Raw genomic sequence first — 19,900 nt, 5'->3', positions numbered from 1 at the left:
TTTCCTTTTCCCTTTTTTCTTTTCCCTTCCCTTTCCCTCCCTTCTTCATCCTTTCCTTTCTACTTTCCCATTTCCTTTCCTTCTTTTCCATTTCCATGGCCATCATGGAGGGGGGGGGGGAAATGTGACATGAGGGGGGAGAAATGTGACATGAGGGGGTGAAATGTGACACGAGGGGAGAAATGTGACATTGTGGGATTGACATAAAAAGGGTTGATGTGAAAAGGGGTGTGTGGACATAAAATTGCAGAATATCGTAATCTAGGAGCCAGAAAAATAAGTTAGTGGCCAGGTTCTGAGGTCAATATATAACATCCACAGATAAATAACAGTGTACCATCCTATGTATTTTCGGTTTTAAAAATGTGGCTCTCAAAATAAATTTCAATCGTGGTTTTGGCCAGATTTGGCTCAGTTGAAAAAAAAGGTTGCCCACCACTGGGCTAGGTGGATGGAGGAAAGAAACAAGAATCAATGAAGGAATGTAACAAAACTCAAAAATAATAGTTATGAGTAAAATAAGAAAGTTAAGAATGGTGAAACGCAAATGAAATACAATTGAATGGGAAATAATATAAGGTGAGCGCTATCGATTGATAATTGCTACTAGAAAGAACAGGAAGCTCCTGTTTGTATTGCATTGTGTAAATGTGTTGTACGTCTAAGTTTTGTGTGTGTGTATTTTACATGTTTGTTAATAAAATTGGAAAAAAAAAGATGTCCATGCCAATAAAGTTCAGGAGGAAACCTCTCTATGCAAGTCACATTTCAAAAGTATAACGACAAAATCAGTGAGTGCAAGGACTAATGTTTATAAGCATTTCTTTTCTGTGTGTCATCATAATATTCTGAATAAAAAAGATGGTTGGGGAGATTTTTATCTAGAGATAAAAAATTTCTGATTTTATTCTGAAATACTGAGGCTCAGGTATTGATTAGAAATACATGGAAGCAGATGCCAATGGCAGGAATTATTAGTAATATAGGACACATGGATGCAGTATGGACAAACATCAGTGCTCAAATTAATACAAGAAGGATCAGAAGACAAGACAATGTTTTCCCTCCTGCTTAGTTATATTAGTTGCACTGCACAGGTATTATACAAAACAATTGTGCATTTAGATAACTAAATGCGGGGAGGCGGAACCGGAAGGTATTAGATGGTTCCGCCCCAAGCGCCTGATGGAACCAGATAGGTTCCAGACGGAGCTTGGGCCACCTCCTGTGGACCTGACCCGCCCCCGAGTGGAGGACCTGGTAGACGCATGGAATAGTGCGACTACCGGGGCCCTAGACCGGGTGGCGCCTTTGCGGCCTCTCCTGCGGCGACGAACCACCCTGGCCCCTTGGTTTACCGAGGAGCTAAGGGTGATGAAACGCCACAAGAGACGCCTAGAGAGTCGTTGGAGATCCTCCCGTTCCGAATTTGACCGAGCACAGGCACGAGCCTATTTGAGGACGTACCTTGTGGCATTAAGAGTGGCCAAACGTCAACATTGCGCCGCTCTTATTGCGTCCGCAGATAACCGCCCTGCCGCCCTGTTTCGGGTGACTCGCTCTCTCTTGTTTGAGAGACCGCGGGAAGCCCCTTTACAGGGCAGAGCAGAGGAGTTTGGGAAATATCTACAGGACAAAGTCGCTCAAATCCGGATGGGATGGGCCCCTTTCAGTGGTCCAGTTGAGACGCCCGAGGCGAGTCTTGAGGGACCGCTCTGGGAGGAGTTTGACTCGGTTGCCATCGAGGATTTGGACAGGTTGCGTGGACGTCTGCGACCTACCACATGTTTATTGGACCCGTGTCCCTCCTGGCTTGTACTGGCATCCTGGGAGGTTACGCGCAACTGGCTCCTGGGCCTAGTGAACGCTTCGTTGGGTGAGGGGTTTCTGCCGGCCGCCTTGAAAGAGGCGGTTGTGAGGCCCCTGCTCAAGAAGCCTTCCCTGGACCCATCGGATCTAGTCAATTATCGTCCAGTCTCCAACCTTCCTTTTTTAGCGAAGGTTGTAGAGAGTGTGGTGGCACAACAGTTCCCACGTCACCTGGAGGAGAATGATTATCTAGACCCGCGCCAGTCCGGCTTCCGACCCGGGCACAGCACGGAGACGGCCTTGGTCGCGTTGGTTGATGATCTCTGGAGGGCCAGAGATAGGGGTTGTTCCTCTATCCTGGTCCTATTAGATCTCTCGGCGGCGTTCGATACCATCGACCATGGTATCCTGTTGCACCAGCTAGAGGGGCTGGGAGTCAGGGGCACCGTTTTACGGTGGTTTGGCTCCTACCTCTCTGGCCGGACGCAACGTGTGTTGGCAGGGGAGCAGAGATCGACCCGGAGCCCCCTCACATGTGGGGTGCCACAGGGGTCGGTGCTCTCGCCTCTCCTGTTCAACACATACATGAAACCGCTGGGCGAGATCATCCGTGGTTTTGGGGTGGGATATCATCTGTATGCTGATGATACTCAGCTATACATTTCCACCCCGAACCACCCCAACGAGGCCGTTGAAATGATGTCCCGGTGTTTGGAGGCTGTACGGGTCTGGATGGATGGCAACCGACTAAAACTCAACCCTTCCAAGACGGAGTGGCTGTGGCTTCCGGCCTCCCGGTTCAACCAGTTGCTTCCATCTCTGGCCATTGGGGGCGAGCAACTGGCCCCCATGGAACGGGTGCGCAATTTGGGCGTCCTCCTGGATGCCCGGCTGTCCATGGATGACCATGTAACAGCCGTGGCAAGGGGGGCGTTCCATCAGGTTCGCCTGATGCGCCAATTGCGCCCCTTATTGGACCGGGATGCCCTACGCACAGTCACCCATGCGCTAGTGATGTCTCGCCTGGACTACTGCAATGCTCTCTACATGGGGCTTCCCCTGAGATGCACTCGGAGACTGCAGTTGGTCCAGAACGCGGCCGCGCGGGTGATTATGGGGAGGACTAGATACTCCCCTGTAACACCTCTCCTGCGCGAGCTGCACTGGCTTCCTGTAGTCTACCGAGTGTGTTTCAAGGTTTTGATTATGATCTTTAAAGCGCTTCATGGCACAGGACCTAGTTACATGCAGGATCGCATCCTGCCCCATACATCCCTACGACCAATCCGCTCACACAGAGAGGGACTTCTTCGGGTGCCGTCCGCTAAACAGTGTCGGGGGGCGACACCCAGGAGCAGAGCCTTCTCTGTGATGGGCCCAGCCCTGTGGAATGACCTCCCCCGTGACATCAGGATTATTTCCGATCTCCGCTCCTTCCGTGTACAGCTGAAGACCCACCTCTTTCAATTATCTGGCCTGGCTCAACCGTAAATTTTTTCTTATTCCTCCTGACAGTCCATTCAAATTTTTTAAATTTTTAAATTGTGTCATTACTAATGGGGTATTTTAATGGTGATTTTTAACTGTCTAAATGTGATGTAATTTGTTACCTCCTCCGTGCATGTATGTCTTTGTATATGTGTATGTTTATGTGTTTGTACATATGTTTTATGTCTTATATGTTTTATTGTACGCCGCCCCGAGTCCTGTCTGGAAAGGGAGCGGCTAATAAATTCAAATTTATTATTATTATTATTATTACTACTAAAAGAGCCAGTTTGAGGAGAGTTAACCAGATCTTCCGACTCATTGTTCTACTGCATTTTATGGTAAAGATTAATGAGAGTTTTAGCCATTTAAAACTCGTTTATATTAAGACATTCTGAATGAATATTTAAGAACTCAATCCCTTGCATATTAATTTAGATGTAAATTTCACTATGTTCAATGGTTTTACCCTTTGATAAGATTAAAACTACAGTCTCAATTACATTAAAGGGAAAAATTCCATCTTCTCATTTTTCTCTTGCAATAAGTTGCTCATTTTCTGTATTTTTATCTAATAGTAAATCTGCCTAAAGTTATCTAAAATAAATGCTCACAGGTTACTGTCTCAGAAATGCTTCAAAAATTATAAATTACTTGGTCTGAGAGGAGTGAAATAAAACATTACTGCATGATAGTTTTCATTACTGTTCAACTATTTCTTTAATACTTTAATATTTTTACATCTCACATATTTTTTTATCTTTGAAAGGAACCTAAAAGCTAAGTAATATTAATGTAAAAGTATTATTAATTAATTAAGAGTGGCTGTTTTTTCCTCTCTGCTGCTAGTAAGTCACTACTGCTTAGCCTAAGGGCTCTTTTGAGGTATTGAATAATTTATTGAGCCAGCTGCATAATAAAGCAAGGTAAGACATGGTTTAATGATCATTAACGAAGTGCTGTCACATACTGTGTTTGCTTTTTCCCCCCAGTAAGAGGGTCTATCTAACAAATTAAAAATGCTCCAACTCTGCTTGTTTATAAGAATGTGCTGCAGAAAAGCCCAATTGTTTGTTTCTTCTGGCATATTCCAAGCAATAACAATAAAAATGTGAGCTCCTTCTTCAAACAATAAACTAAAGGAAGGCTGCACAATTAAGGATTACATTAGTTTTCAAAGAACAGGAGCCATGTATGAGTAGAACTTCTAAGGAGCTTTAAGTTACACACTGACTATACAACTTTGCACTGAACAAATATTAAAAGAATAATCTATGGTTTTGGTTGATATACTTGCATGGGGAGCCAACAAATATTTTCTTTGATAAACCATAATTGGACTGATTACATCATATAAGTTGACTGAAGTTAAGTATCATTCTGTTGTCTTGCTTGAAATGATATGGTTCTGACTATTAACAAGATTAATTCTGGGCCATGACCAAAGAAAAAACACTTGTCCTGAACTTTCTGGTTCTGTTAACCACTGCAATGCAACAAGGGGATTGCAAATCTCCTTCCCAGTTATGTATGTTTTCAGATAAACTAATTGTTTTTTGTACCATGAATTCCATTTTATATAATAAAACTTTCTTTTGATTGGGAGTAAAGAAAGTAGTTGGTCTGCTTTTCAAATACAGGTAGTCATTCACTTACAACCAATGGGTGACAATGGGTGTGCTGCAACAGTTGTAAGTATGAAAAACAGTCATAAGTCACTTTTTTCAGTGATTGTTTGAAGTTACAACGGCACTGAAAAAAGTGACTTATGACTGTTTTTCATACTTACAACTGTTGCAGCACACCCATTGTCACATGATCAAAATTCAGATGCTTAGCAACTACCTCATATTTAATATCGCAGCAGTGCTCTGGGGACTCACGTCATCATCTTTTGCGACCTTCTGACAAGCAAAGTCAATGAGGAAACCAGATTCACTTAACAAACGTGGTAGTAACTTAACAACTGCAGTGATTCACTTAACAACTATGGCAGAAAGGTCATAAAATGAGGCAAAACTCTCTTAATAACAAAATTTTGGGGCTGAATTGTGGTTGTAAGTCAAGGACTACCTTTAAAAATATTTTTGGCTATTGCTGAATTGTATACAAACCTGTTCTTCATTAGACGGACTTCTCTTTTTCGTGCTGCTTCTTCTGCTGGTTGAGTGGGAAGAGCTGGGGAAGATGCCATGACGACACCAGGTGCAATGGTGCTTGTGGGTGCTGTGCGAATTTGGTAGGTCTGAACATCTCCTGAAGCAGCTAGAAAGAATTACAAAATGTTACATTTTACAGTACTAGAAGACAATTCCGCAAAAATACAAAGTTTCTGCTGTTCTGTATTTATAGAAATAACCTACAATTCTCAAGCATTTCTTTTTTCATTGAATATCCTCTTTGACTTCGGTCTCCTATCCCTCTTTCTCAGTTACTTTGTTCCCTGATCACTTTCCTTCTGAAACTACTTAAAACAATATCTCCCCCTTCCTGTTCATATTTCCTGCCCAAATCACCTTTGAGATTCAAAGGATATTTTAACCTGAATACCGCTTTTTTTGGCTTCTTTTACCCAGTCTTACGTGTGTCTTCTTGCTCTCCAACCCCTTCTCCCACAACCATTGCTTTTGTTCTGTATCTCTTTCTCTCACAATATATCTACTATCAACATTCTACCTTTTTTCCGCCTTTATATTTCCCGCATGTTTTCTCCTAAGGTTTCCTTTCCTGTCTCCCATATGCTCCTGATTTACATGTCTTTTGTAACTCAACAAATATATTCACCTCAACCTGAACAAACTACTGGGCTTTCTAGAAATCATATTATAGAATTACCGTATTTTTCGCAGTATAAGACACACCAAGGTTTTGAAGAGGCAAATTTTTTTAAAAAATTTTTGCACTCTGCAAGCCTCCTAAAAACGGCCTGTTTTTCGCGAAAACGGGCCTGTTTTTTTTTTTTAAAAAGGGCATGAATATCTTTTAGGAGGCCCCCTCCATGGGGGTGCGGCCACAAATGAGCAAAAAACGGCCCATTTTTCATCAAAAAAAGGACATGGATAGCCTTTAGGAGGCTTATAGAGTGCTCCTGGGGGTTGGGGGGAGGGACAAAATTGAGCAAAAACCAGACATATTTTGCTCATTTCTGCCCTCCCCAGCCCCCAGGAACACTCTGAAAGCCTCCTAAAAGCTATGCACGGCCATTTTGGTGAAGGGGTGGGGTTTCGGGAGGCAAACAAATGCTGTATTCAGTGTATAAGACACACCCAGATTTTCAGCCTCTCTTTTGAGGGAAAAAGGTGCGTCTTATACTCCGAAACGGTTGTTTTTATTGTACTATGATTAACTATGATTAACAAGCATTATCAAATGTTCAACTAAGGTATGTAGGAAGCACACCACAATAGTAATGGGAGATTTTAACTACCCTGACATCAACTGGGAAACAAACTCTGCACCAAGTGGAAAATCCAACAAGTTCCTAACAAACCTAGCAGACAACTTTGTTTTCCAAAAAGTAGAAAAGGGAACAAGGGGATCAGCCATATTGGACTTAATTCTCACTAACAGAGAGGAAATGATAGAAGGTGTTGAAGCTATAGGAACCCTGGGGGCAAGTGACCATGCAATATTGGAATTCAACATTATGCAAACACAAGTAGTAGAACAAAGTCAAACTAGAGTCTTGGACTTTAAGAAAGCTAATTTCAATAAACTTAGAGAGAGCTTGGGAAAAATTCCATGGATGAGAATCCTCAAGGGGAAAACAACTCAAGAAGCTTGGGAAATTTTGAAAAATGAAATTACAAAAGCCCAGTCTAGCACAATACCAATGAAGAAGAAAAATAACAGCTCCTAAAAGAAACCAGCATGGCTGCATAAAGAACTATCTGACAAACTGAAAGACAAAAAAGGTAAGCATAAAAAGTGGAAGGAGGGAGACATAACTAAAGCATAATATCAGCAAATAGCCCGAGCCTGTAAAGATGAAGCGAGGAAAGCTAAGGCTCACAATGAAGAAAGGCTTGCCACAAAAATAAAAATTAACAAAAAAAGCTTCTTCCAACATGTTAAAAACAAGAAAAAAGTTAAGGAAACAATTGGTCCATTGCTAGGAGAAAGTGGCAAGAAGGTGACAAGCAACAGGGAAAAAGCAGAACTATTTAACTCATGTTTTGCATCTGTCTTTACACAAAGGGATAAAACAGTCCAACCTATCAAAAGCAGCACCACAAAAATCAGATTAGGAACACAAATTGAAATAGGGAAGAAAATGGTAAGTGAACACCTGTCTACCCTAGACGAGTTCAAATCATCAGGACCGGATGGATTACACCCCAGGGTTCTGAAGGAATTAGCAGACGAGATCTCAGAACCACTGAATTATATCTTTCAGAGATCCTGGAACACCGGGGAACTACCAGAGGACTGGAAAAGAGCTGATGTGGTTCCCATCTTCAAAAAAGGGAAAAAAATAGATCCAGGAAACTACAGACCTGACCTCAATACCAGGAAAGATTAGCCTCCGTTTCTTTTTCTGCCTCCTCACTTCTCGTCCCCGTCCGACTTCAGGATCCTCCCTAATCATTGTGGGTCGAAAAGAAAAAAGGGAAAGGGGCGCTTGTTTTGAAGTGCCCGAGAGGAGGGAGGGGAGTGGGTGCCCGGCACACAGAAGAGCCGCATTAAAATGTGTAAAGAGCCACATGTGGCTCGCGAGCCGCGGCTTGCCGACCACTGGACTAGGGGAGACATGATAGCAATGTTCCAATATCTCAGGGGTTGCCACAAAGAAGAGGGAGTCAAACTATTCTCCAAGGCACCTGAGAGTAGAACAAGAAGCAATGGGTGGAAACTAATCAAGGAGAGAAGCAACGTAGAACTAAGGAGAAATTTCCTGAGTTAGAACAATTAATCAGTGGAACAGCTTGCCTCCAGAAGTTGTGAATGCCCCAACACTAGAAGTCTTTAAGAAGATGTTGGATAGCCATCTGTCTGAAACGTTGTAGGGTTTCCTGCCTAGGCAAGGGGTTGGACTAGAAGACCTCCAAGGTCCCTTCCAACTCTACTGTTGTATTGTATTGTTCAAAATAATATAAATCCCAGATGCAGAGAAAAAAATATCTACTAAGATGTAAATAGACAGGTACTATAAATGCATCAATTTACCACGTATATAAACTATGACCATATTATAGTCTACTGCTGTAATAGTAAACCATACGATCCATCCATATTTTATAAAATTGTGGTTCCTGCCTCCAATATCTCTTTCTTTTAATTTTCTTCTTTTTAATAAATATTTATTTCAAAGATAGGGTATTAAAAACAAAAAAAATCAGAAAGAAAATAATAATAAAAAAGTATGCACAACATATATAGAATCAACCAGTGGTGGGATTCAATTTTTTTGCTACCAGTTCTGTGGGCGTGGCGTGGCAGGAGAAAGATACTGTAAAATCTCCATTCCCACCCCACTCCAGGGGAAGGTTACTACAAAATCCCCATTTCCTCCCTATCAGCTGGAACTCGGGAGGCAGAGAATGGATGGGGGCAGGGGCAGTCAGAGGTGATATTTACCGGTTCCCTCGAACTATTCAAAATTTCCGCTACTGGTTCTCCAGAACTGGTCAGAACCTGCTGAATACCATCTCTGGAATCAACATTAAACATACATTGTCTACACTGGTTGAATATTGACAAACATATCTCAAATAAATCTAATAGATTCCCTCCCTTGCACAGTAGGTCTACAAATAATTATAAACTTTCTGATATATACTTGCTATTTATTATACTATTTTACATCACAATTCTTTAAAAAATATCTCAAATATAGAAATCTAATCTCTTATCAATCAGACTGACCTCGTATCTGTTAACTCTAAAAAAGCCCCGTTAACTAGTGGCCCTAAGAAATAAGCTAATCTTAACATCTCCATGAACAATCCATTATTATATTAAACTTGCAGAAACTCCATGGATGGCTTCCATTCTCTTATAAACATGTCTATAATATTGTCTCTAAGCCATATAGTTAATTTCACCATCTCTACCAACGCAATCAGTTCCAGTTGATAATCTTTCATCCATTTTGTAATTTCTGTTATAATTAATTTTATATATTAATATATTTTTCCACATTTTCTGATTTCCTCAGATAAAACTCTTTTGAACCTTTTTCCTCATTTTCTAATAGGCCTCTAATTCTATTTTAACTTTGCTTCTAATGTGGCAATTAAAGTGGCCTTGTTAATTGACATCCCAATTATGTTATCTAGAGTTTTTCAATATTTGGCAATTAATTACTTTAGCTACTTTAAATATTCTTATTTTTAAGTTTGAGACATGGTGCTGTAAATAAATGCAGAAAGCCTAATTCTGGGGACCATTCAATTCTTTAAGTGACAGTATCTCCTCAAACTTTTACATCAAAAAGTTATAGATTTATCAAGTTTGTTTTTGACAAGCTGTCCAATATTTGGAAGAATAATTTTGATATACACGAGCCGATCTAACTGGAGTCAAGTGCCAGCAATGTATAATCTTCCACTTCAGTTCTTGCATTGAAACAGAGATTAATCCATCCAGTTTTCATAATTTTTGCCAATTTGCCGTATGTATGTAATTACCAGACCAGTATCCTAAACTTCCTTTAAACTATATGATGGATCTCCTGTCAGTTGCCACCTGACAGTTGCAACCATTCAATATCAGCTGCCATTCAATATCAGCTAGTGGGGGCTAGAGGGGAAGGGGGATGCATCAAGGTTCAATATATCTTTCAGAGAGTAGCTTCAAGGTCAACCAGCTGGGAATGGAACACAGCTGCATACCAAACCTATGGCTGAAGTGACCATTCTGAAAACACCTTGTTTGAATTTGATTAGACATGAGGGGCCAGTTATGGGAGGCAACTAAGGGGAAACCTAGACTTGGGAATTTTGGTGTATGATTTTCAGTTCTGGCTATACATTACTGTAGTTTACTTCTAGTAAACTATACATTTCTCAACAAATGGGTGTTAAGGATCGTTCTTAATTAGAGGTTCAAGCTAGATAGGTATCACATCTCCTATTTCTAATTGCAATAATAACCTATAGTTCTGATAGTATAGTTGCTCCAAAAACTGTTGCTACTAATAAAACTGAAGTGAATTTGGGGAAAATCTGAAATAAAACTTTAAAGAAAAGATTAGAGAGACTATTTGCTAACAGTTTAGAGGGAGGCAATGTGAAATAGCCCAAATGAAATCTTGGGATAGTTTCACATAAACCCATTTCTAATTTCAACCTTATGATGCAAGATGTCAATATAAATTGCTGGTAGAAATTATCTATCCCATTCCTGCATTGTCTACTTAAAAGGGACAGAAAATTGTAAGGAACGAGGTAGTAAAGGCATGCAGAGCATGGCCTCTGGAATTCTTTCTAACCTCTTTACCAGGAATGGCCTTCAAAAACTTCTGAATTTATTTCCTTATTTTGTGTTATGATTGCATTTCTGTTCTCCCTTAAGTTTATATATTTGTATCAGAAAAAAATGTGTATGGTTATAGCTCTTGCTTGTTTCAGCTCTACTCCTTATATCCCAACAGATTTTATTTGAAGAACAGGAAGAAAAGCCTCTCCTATTCTAGTAACTAGCACTTTAACAATTTCACAAATAAAATAATGAACGACTCAGTAAATAAATAAAGCATCAACCTTGAGTAAATCATTTAAGAATGTCCTTATCCTACCTTGTACCACTACTTGGTTGCTGGGTACCAGAATTTGTTGTCCGTCAGTAGTCTGTGCATACTGTAAAATGGTGGTACCTGGCTGGGTTGCAGCTGCATTGGTCATAGTTAGAGTCTGCAGGCCCTGGACTCCATCAGTGCCATTGTTTGCTAACTGGATTGCACCTCCCTGGGTGATAGCAACTGGAAACAGGCAAAAGTAGGTAAGCAATTCAGATATTAAGAACACTGTGAACAATCTGAAAATAAAATTGTTTAAAAAATTTAATGTTATGATGTTTCCTGCGATTACATTATGACTCTGAATATATTTTATTCATTACAACTATTAACACAGATGTTATCCTGATGCAACAATTTCGATAAGTGATAGATAAATCACCACACAAGGCAATGCTGAAAACTATTTTGTCAATGGTACGTTTTTCTTAAACCTGTTATGGTAGAACAGCTGAAGCATTCCCCACCCCCAAAATGATTAAAAGAATGTACTAGTGTACTTCTGAAGAGATATTGAATTTTGTTCACCACGTAGGATAGTGTAATTTATTATATGCATTTTGCAAGATGTGATTTTTTAAAGATTACAATTTGTTTTGTAATTCAATCAATCAATCTATCAATCCAGATGTTACAATTTAATAACAATATGCATTTATTGTGTGACTCCTTGGTTTTTTGGTAATGAAAAGTATATGTAATTTGTTAAAAAAAAACTGGTGATAATTTTTTGCTGATGATTTATGAAAATAGTAAAAATTAGCAATTTGTTTCTGATAACCAAACTCTATTCATTCCAATGGTCTGATAGTTAAGGCACCAGGCTAGAAAGTGGGAGAGTTTGGTGAGTTCAGTTCCTATCTTAGCTATGAAAGCCACTTGGGTGTCTTTGGCTCAGTTACTCTCTCAGCCCAACCCCTCTCACAGGATTGCTGTTATGAGAAAAATAGAAGGAGGAAGATGTGTTGATTATTTTTGTCATCTTGAGTTATTTGTACAAAAAATAAAGATAGGATACTGTTGTGGCCCAGCCAGTGCCGCTGTCACCAGACTCCGAGAGTGATACTCCATACGAGTCAGCTCCAGAGGAGATGTGCGATCCTGGACAGGATTCGGAGGCTGAGCAGGAATCCGAGAGTCTGGTCGGCCACCAGGTGGCGCCAGAGGCATGGAGCAGCGGTGAGAGCGAGAGGAGGAGGACTCCCGATGCCCTGCCTTGGAGCAGCGGAGAGGATAGTGACTCAGGACTTAGTAGGGCGTTTCGAGATGCCCGTTTCCGGCGCGCCCACAAACGCATGGAGCGTGGGCGTAATTATAGGCAGTAAAGAGCTCTCAGGTGCTGTTTGGAGACGCCCTTTTTAGGTTATAAAAGGGTTGACTCTGGAGAGGCTCTGCGTAGCAATCAACAAAGGACTTTGGACAGCAACTCTAGTCTGGGATCCTGGCAAGCTGGATTGCTGCTTTTGTGTGTTCTGTCTTTGTGAGTTCTGTCTTGGTGGCTTGCTGCCACAAAGCCTCTTGTCTGTTGGTGTAATAAACCTTGTTCCCTTGTACTGTTCCGGAGTGTGTGTGCTGTGTGGGCAACGGAGGAAGGGGGGTCAGAACAGGATACTAATAAATAAAATAAATAAACAATGATTTCCCCTCTATCTTGTATATTTTGTTCTTACATCTTTTTATCAGTTTCATCCTTCATCAGCCGCTCTGCTCCGTTGCCTCTGTGTTAGTTTCTTTTGCTCTTCACATACAATTACTGTTCTTAATTTTTTCTGTACTTATTTCTGTATCCACTTTTATGAAGCTCCTCAGTCTGCTACACCTCACTCATACTGCAACAAGAATACCATTCACGCATGGTCCCTCATTCGATGCTGCCAGCATCAATTCCTCAGCTCCACCACACATACACCACATTCATGCAGACAATACCTGCATGCACAGCATTGCCATATTGATGATGGATATCAGCAACACCAGTCCCTAAAAGAAAATCAGGACCACACTAGGGACCAGAGCAAATAATCATCATAAAACTCTATGTCCTTCATCCACCCTCCCAGCCTTGATCACTGAATATGTAAGGGTGATTTCACATGGCAATGCTTCTGTCATGAGATAAACTAGAACATAAATAATGCTTTCATGCAGTAACTATTGTTGAGCAAAGAATTATATATTATAATAATTCTCAATATGAATGAAATGAAACATTTTACTGCCTGGAATTTTTTCACTTCAACTGATAGTGTAAATTGGTCCTTAAAGCCAAGGTTGTATGTGAATAGGTGAAGATGATTCTATCCCTTACAGTAAAGTGGGCAGTGAAATACCTGCTGGGAAAGTAATGGGATTGAACTATATCCATAGCATTAAGAAGGCACTAGAAGGCACAAGCATGTTAATTTTTCAACTTATTTTTAATAAAAAACAAAACACCTGTATGTAACTAAGTTTCATTTGCCCTGCTCCTTTGTTGATGTGCCACATTTGTATGCTAATGGTTCATTTAATAACAAATGTTTCGTTTTGCCAGCAATCACTGAGTATATTGTTAAGTAACAGCATGACTGTACAAACATTTTTCTTAGGTTCTCATAATCCTTTGGTATGTTGTCATGTATTGTATCAGATGTGACACAATTTCAAAATCCAAAAGTGACAAATATGGAGCTCCGAACATTTTTCACAGGGGAAATTATAATTTGGATACTAGATGCATTTTTGATGTTTAATTAAGACTTTATGCACTTTTTGTTTCCTACTATTGTATAAGAAACAGAGATCACGTACTGTATTGCCCACTGCTTGTTTGATAAATTGGAGTTGGCACGGTGACAGTAGTAATAGCAGGTGCTGTTGCTTCCTCTTCAGATTTTTCTTCTTCAATTCTTGGCACTCCTGGGGCATCTGAGGACAAATCATTCAATATTTTCCTAAAAAGAAATGATGTTAGGAGAAATATTAACCAATCCAGTAACTACCAGGTTTATAATAATCTTACAATACATATAACAGAAGACTTTAAAGAAACCTGAGAGTATTATGAATCCAACCTTTCTTGGAAGTTTAGCATGAAAGCAATTGTACTTCTGCTCTTGCAAGAATTCAGATATATGCTGCCTCTGAATCAAACATAATAATCTATAATATACCTGTCCTCCTATCCATGAGTTGTTAATAGCATTGAAATTTAAAAACATATTACGTATGATGATAAACTAAAAGAGAGTTTCTTTTGTCCTCCAAATCACACAATTTTTATTGTAGTTCTCCCCTCTTATCCCACCTTTTTAGTACTTATATACTTTCATTTTGTACTTCTCACAATTCTGTATTACTGAATTCTGTATTACTGTCTATTACTGGGACAGAATAACCAGAAAACTGCATTATATCTTAAAATTAATCATACTATAGATTTGTTAGATTCTACTAGATTAGGGGTGTCAAACTCAATTTCATTGAGGGCCAAATCAGGATTGTGTTTGACCTTGGAGGGCTGGGGTGGGCATAGCCAGCATGACATCACTCATGTTGGGAGGGACCTGTGGTGGGCCGAGTGCTCTCCCAGAGAAAATGGGCTCATGAGCTCCGTTTTCAGCTGCAACAGCCTCCTGCAACTCTCTGCCAGTGAAAATGGAGTTTGCGAGGGCTGCATAAGGCCTCCTGACCGCCATTTTCCCAGCAGAGGACCCGTGGGCCAGTCCTTCGCTGTTTCTAGGGCGGCCCCATGGGCCAGATCCAAGCACCTCGTGGCCTGGATCCTGCTCCTGGGCCTTGAGTTTGACAACCCTGTACTAGATTGTGCTTAAGGGTCTCTTTCTAGTCATAGTAGCAGTACTACTACCATGTTACTACTACTACTACTACTACTACTACAACTAATATATCAGGAAGGCTAATGATGATGATAATAATTCCCCCCGCATTCCTGATCCTCCTTCCTACCACCAACAGGAAGGTAGGCCTCTTTCCTCCCCTCCCCCCATTCCTGATCCTCCTTCCTACCACCAACAGGAGGGTAGGCCTCTTTCCTCCCCTCCCCCCATTCCTGATCCTCCTTCCTACCACCAACAGGAAGGTTGGCCTCTTTCCTTCCCTCCCATTCCTGATCCTTTCTTCCTATCACCAACAGGAAGGTAGGCCTCTTTCCTCCCCTCCCCCCATTCCTGATCCTCCTTCCTACCACCAACAGGAAGGCAGGCCTCTTTCCTTCCCTTCCCTTTCCTCCTTCCTACCACCAACAGGAAGATAGGCCTCTTTCCTTTCCTCCCATTCCTGATCCTCCTTCCTACCACCAACAGGAAGGTAGGCTTCTTTCCTACACCCCCTCTTCCTGATCCTCCTTCCTACCACCAACAGGAAGGTAGGCCTCTTTCCTTCCCTCCCATTCCTGATCCTCCTTCCTACTACCAACAGGAAGGTAGGCCTCTTTCCTTCACTCCCATTCCTGATCCTTTCTTCCTACCACCAACAGGAAAGTAGGCCTCTTTCCTACCCACCCCATTCCTGATCCTCCTTCCTACCACCAACAGGAAGGTAAGCCTCTTTCCTCCCCTCCCCCCATTCCTGATCCTCCTTCCTACCACCAACAGGAAGGTTGGCCTCTTTCCTTCCCTCCCATTCCTGAGCCTCCTTCCTACCACCAACAGGAAGGTAGGCCTCTTTCCTTCCCTCTCATTCCTGATCCTCCTTCCTACCACCAACAGGAAGGTAGGCCTCTTTCCTTCCGTCCCATTCCTGATCCTCCTTCCTACCACCAACAGGAAGGTAGGCCTCATTCCTTCCTTCCCATTCCTGATCCTCCTTCCTACCACCAGCAGGAAGGTAGGCCTCATTCCTTCCCTCCCATTCCTGATCCTTTCTTCCTACCACCAATAGGAAGGTAGGCCTCTTTCCCCCCCCAACCCCATTCCTGATCCTCCTTCCTACCACCAACAGGAAGGAATTGGTCCAACACCTGAACAAATTGACCAGCCAGTGGAAGAAACGAACATATAGGATGAAGACCCTTCTGTGCAACAACTTGAAAGTGTAGAGCTAAATGATCTAGCAAAAATACTGAAAGAAAAAATTGAAAACCACATCAAAGAAACTGTAGAAAGAAAAAGACTACCTATCATTCGCGAAGGGCATAGCAAACGAGTGAAAGATCTGTTAACTGCCGTGAACAACATTTTAACTTCCATCCCATCCAGCACACTATATGAAACCAACCAATTAATGTATAGCACACCGCCATTATAACTGCAGAACTAGGTTATAAAATGCCAAAAAGGAAACCCACTGGAACACCAAAGTGGAAAATTCGAGTTGAAAATAAAATTAAAAACCTAAGAGGGAATATCAGCAATCTGAAGTTCTTAAAAGAAGGAAAACTAAAGAACAAAAAGCTGAAAAACAGTTTACACAAAAAATACAACCTGGAGGAAAAAACAATAACAGAAATTATGGAAGAACTAAAACAACGTGCAATAGCAACAGAAAGGAAAATTGAAAGATACGAAGGACGAATAAAACAATAAAACGATATCGTGAAAATGTCCAGTTCAGAAGAAACCAACACCTCTTCTACCAGTCCCTTGATGAAAATCGAATCCAAATTCCCCCATGTAAAGAAAAAACTTTGAACTTTTGGAAAGAACTGTGGGAAAACCCAGTGGAACACAACAACACTGCCTCCTGGATCAAAGATATTCAACAACAAACAACACAAAACAAGATGGAAAATATTGTAATAAAGACTGACATGGTGGCAAAACAAGCAAAGAAGGTCAAGAACTGGAGTGCACCTGGCCTGGATGAACTGCATGGATACTGGCTAAAACACCTGACAATCCTCCATCATCGCATCGCCACTCAATTTGATCAAATGTTTCAAAATGCAACAAGCGAAGAATGGTTAACAGCTGGCCGAACATACTTGATAATGAAAGATCCAGAAAAAGGCACAGAACCAAGCAACTATCGCCCAATTACTTGTCTGCCAACAACGTTCAAACTTTTTACAAGGATACTGGCAAATTCAGTATTCAATCATCTGATGGAAAACAGTTTGTATCCAATAGAACAAAAAGGAAATTATAAAAAATCAAGAGGAACAAAAGATCAGCTGCTCATAGACAAAATGGTACTAAAAAATGCAAAATGAAGAAAAACAAATTTAAATATGGTGTGGATTGATTACAAGAAGGCATTTGACTCATTACCTCACAGCTGGATTAACACCTGTCTGGAAAACTTTGGAATCAGCAAAAATATCTGTACATTTTTGAAAGCAAATATGCAAAAATGGAAAACAGTTATAACAACAAATGGAGAGAACATTGGTGAAGTCAACATCAGACGTAGAATTTTCCAAGGGGATTCACTTTCACCACTACTGTTCAACTTGCCAATTGTCAGTAGAATTGTCAATTCCACTGAAAATAATCCTACGAATCACAAAACTGGGATACCAAATCTCAAGCCAACATAGCAAGATAAACCATCTACTATACATGGATGACTTAAAAATATATGCCAAAAGTCCCACTGAACTTAATCAATACTCAACCCAGTTCAACTGTTCAGCAGTAACAGCAAAATGAACTTTGGGCTTGAAAAATGTGCTATATTATCCATGCGGCGAGGAAAAATGGAAAAAACATAAGGAACAGAACTGGGAAATGGAAATATAGTGAAAGCATTAGCAAAGGATGATGATTACAAGTATTTAGGCATATTGGAAGCAGATAACATCTTGAATGGAAAAGTCAAAGAGTCAACGCAAAAGGAATACATCAGGAGGCTCCGCAAAATATTAAAATCAAAGCTGAATGCTAGAAACATAATTAAAGCCATTAATACATGGGCAGTTCCAGTGATACGTTACTCAGCTGGAATAATCAACTGGACTCTGGCTGAACTGGAAAACTTGGACTTGAAAACATGCAAACTTTTGAATATGTACCATGCTTTACATCCATGAAGTGACATCGATAGGTTGTACCTGCCAAGAAAAATAGGGGGCAGGGGGCTATTGCAAATCCATCAAACTGTAGAAGAAGAAAAGTGAAGTTTGAATGATTATGTGAACCAAAGTACAGAAAAATTGCTTCAGGCTGTGAAAACGAAGAACAGCATAAAAACAACAGAAACAAAGGGAGAATATAAGGAAAAACAGCTGGATGACAGATTAAATAGATGGAAAACCAAAGCTTTGCATGGACAGCACTTGAAAAACATTGAAGGAAAATGTGATGACAACTTGACATGGACATGGCTTAAGATGGGAACTATCAAGAAAGAAACGGAGGGTTTAATACTGGCTGCTCAAGAACAAGCACTACAAATTAATGCCATGAAAGCGAAGATACAAAAATCCACTGACAACCCAAACTGCCGACTTTGCAATAACAAAGTCGAAACTGTTTCACATTTAATATGTGAATGCAGCAAAATTGCACAAACTGATTACAAAGCTAGACATGACCGAGTTGCTAAATTAATCCACTGGTCATTATATAAAAAATATGATTTACCTGTATCCAGAAAGTCATGGAAACATAAAGTGGAAAAAGTTATCGAAAATGAGAAGGTGAAGATCTTGTGGGACTTTCGAATACAAACGGATCGTCATTTGGAGCACAACATGCCAGATATCACGGATGTAGAGGGCCGAAGGGTACAGTTATTTATATTGCTGTTCCTGGAGATGCCAGAGTTGAAGAAAAAGAACTAGAAAAAATAATGAAATATCGCAACCTGGCCATCGAAACTACACTGCTATGGATGAAGCATGTAACAGTGATACCCATTGTCATCGGGGCACTTGGCACCATGTGCAAGAATTTTACAAGATACATCAACAAATTTCAGCTTCCTGCAATAACACCAGCGGAATTGCAAAAAACTGCGCTACTCGGAACATCTTATATTTAAGAAGGTACTAGGTTGATACCTAGGACACTGGCAGAAAACCGTATCAACCATTAGCACCAGTCACTGGTATTTGTAATGCATTTTTCAATGTTCCGTTGGCTATTATTATTAATAATAATAATAATAATAATAATAATAATAATAATAATAATAATAATATACCAGGAAGGCTTACTGAATACCAGAGAGACTAAAATGGCTTCTAAGAAGGAACAAATGCAAAATAGAAAAGTGACATGAGAAGATAAAATATTACACGGCCAGTACATTACAAGACCTGGCAATGACTAAGAACAGGAAAGTTGAAGAAAGAGACAGAGAGGCTAATTCTGGCTACACAATATCAAGCCTTAAGGACAAATAGTGTAGCGCAGTGCAGTGCAGTATAGTCTTTATTGTCATTGTACAAAATGCACATAAAGCTAGAACACTTGCTGTCTATTGCTGGGAAAACAGCAACAGACAGCAAGTGTTTCTTCTGCAGAGACTGAAGAAATAGTGGACCACCTGCTTAGCTAATACAAGATCTCACAGACTGCAAAAAATGGCATGACAAAGTAGCAATAACAGTGGATTGGAATCTGCAAAAATTACTAATTGTGTACAAACAAGAACTGGTGGGATCATAAACTATAGAAAGTAATAGAAAACGAAGAAGCTAAAATGCTTTGGAATTTTAGAATTCAAAGAGACAGGTATCTGCTGCCTGACAGATCTAATAGCTGTCGATAAGAAAGAGAAAAAGTCTAGAAAGTGGATGTGGCAGTAATCTGGAGACAGTGCAATAGCGAAGGAAATGGAGAAGATAAAATACAAAGACCTGCAAATAAAAATAGAATGACTATAGCAAAAGAAAAAAAAAGTAATACCAACAGTAATAGGCCTTTGGGGTGCAATCCCAAAACAATTGGAGCACCACTTGAATACCATCCATATTGACAA

At 40.4% G+C, this 19,900-nt stretch overlaps 1 protein-coding gene across 3 annotated transcripts in view; it reads right to left on the bottom strand.

The window, feature by feature from the left end:
- Positions 1-19,900, bottom strand: part of CREB1 (cAMP responsive element binding protein 1) — a 66,225-nt gene that overhangs the window by 10,163 nt on the left and 36,162 nt on the right. For 2 of the 3 annotated variants that reach the window (XM_081940339.1, XM_081940340.1), the window contains exons 5-8: positions 13,826-13,968; positions 12,965-13,015; positions 11,036-11,218; positions 5,412-5,562 (exon numbers count right to left, since the gene is read on the bottom strand). In XM_081940339.1, the coding sequence (XP_081796465.1) occupies positions 5,412-5,562; positions 11,036-11,218; positions 12,965-13,015; positions 13,826-13,968 (528 nt within the window). The remainder of the gene's footprint in view (positions 1-5,411; positions 5,563-11,035; positions 11,219-12,964; positions 13,016-13,825; positions 13,969-19,900) is intronic. The other variant, XM_081940341.1, reaches the window with a different exon arrangement.

Source organism: Natrix helvetica (assembly GCF_964273705.1).
Source record: "Natrix helvetica genome assembly, chromosome: 1".
NCBI classification, from domain to species: domain Eukaryota; kingdom Metazoa; phylum Chordata; class Lepidosauria; order Squamata; family Natricidae; genus Natrix; species Natrix helvetica.
Note: the sequence above shows the minus strand (reverse complement) of the source record. Positions and strands in the feature narration are given on the sequence as shown.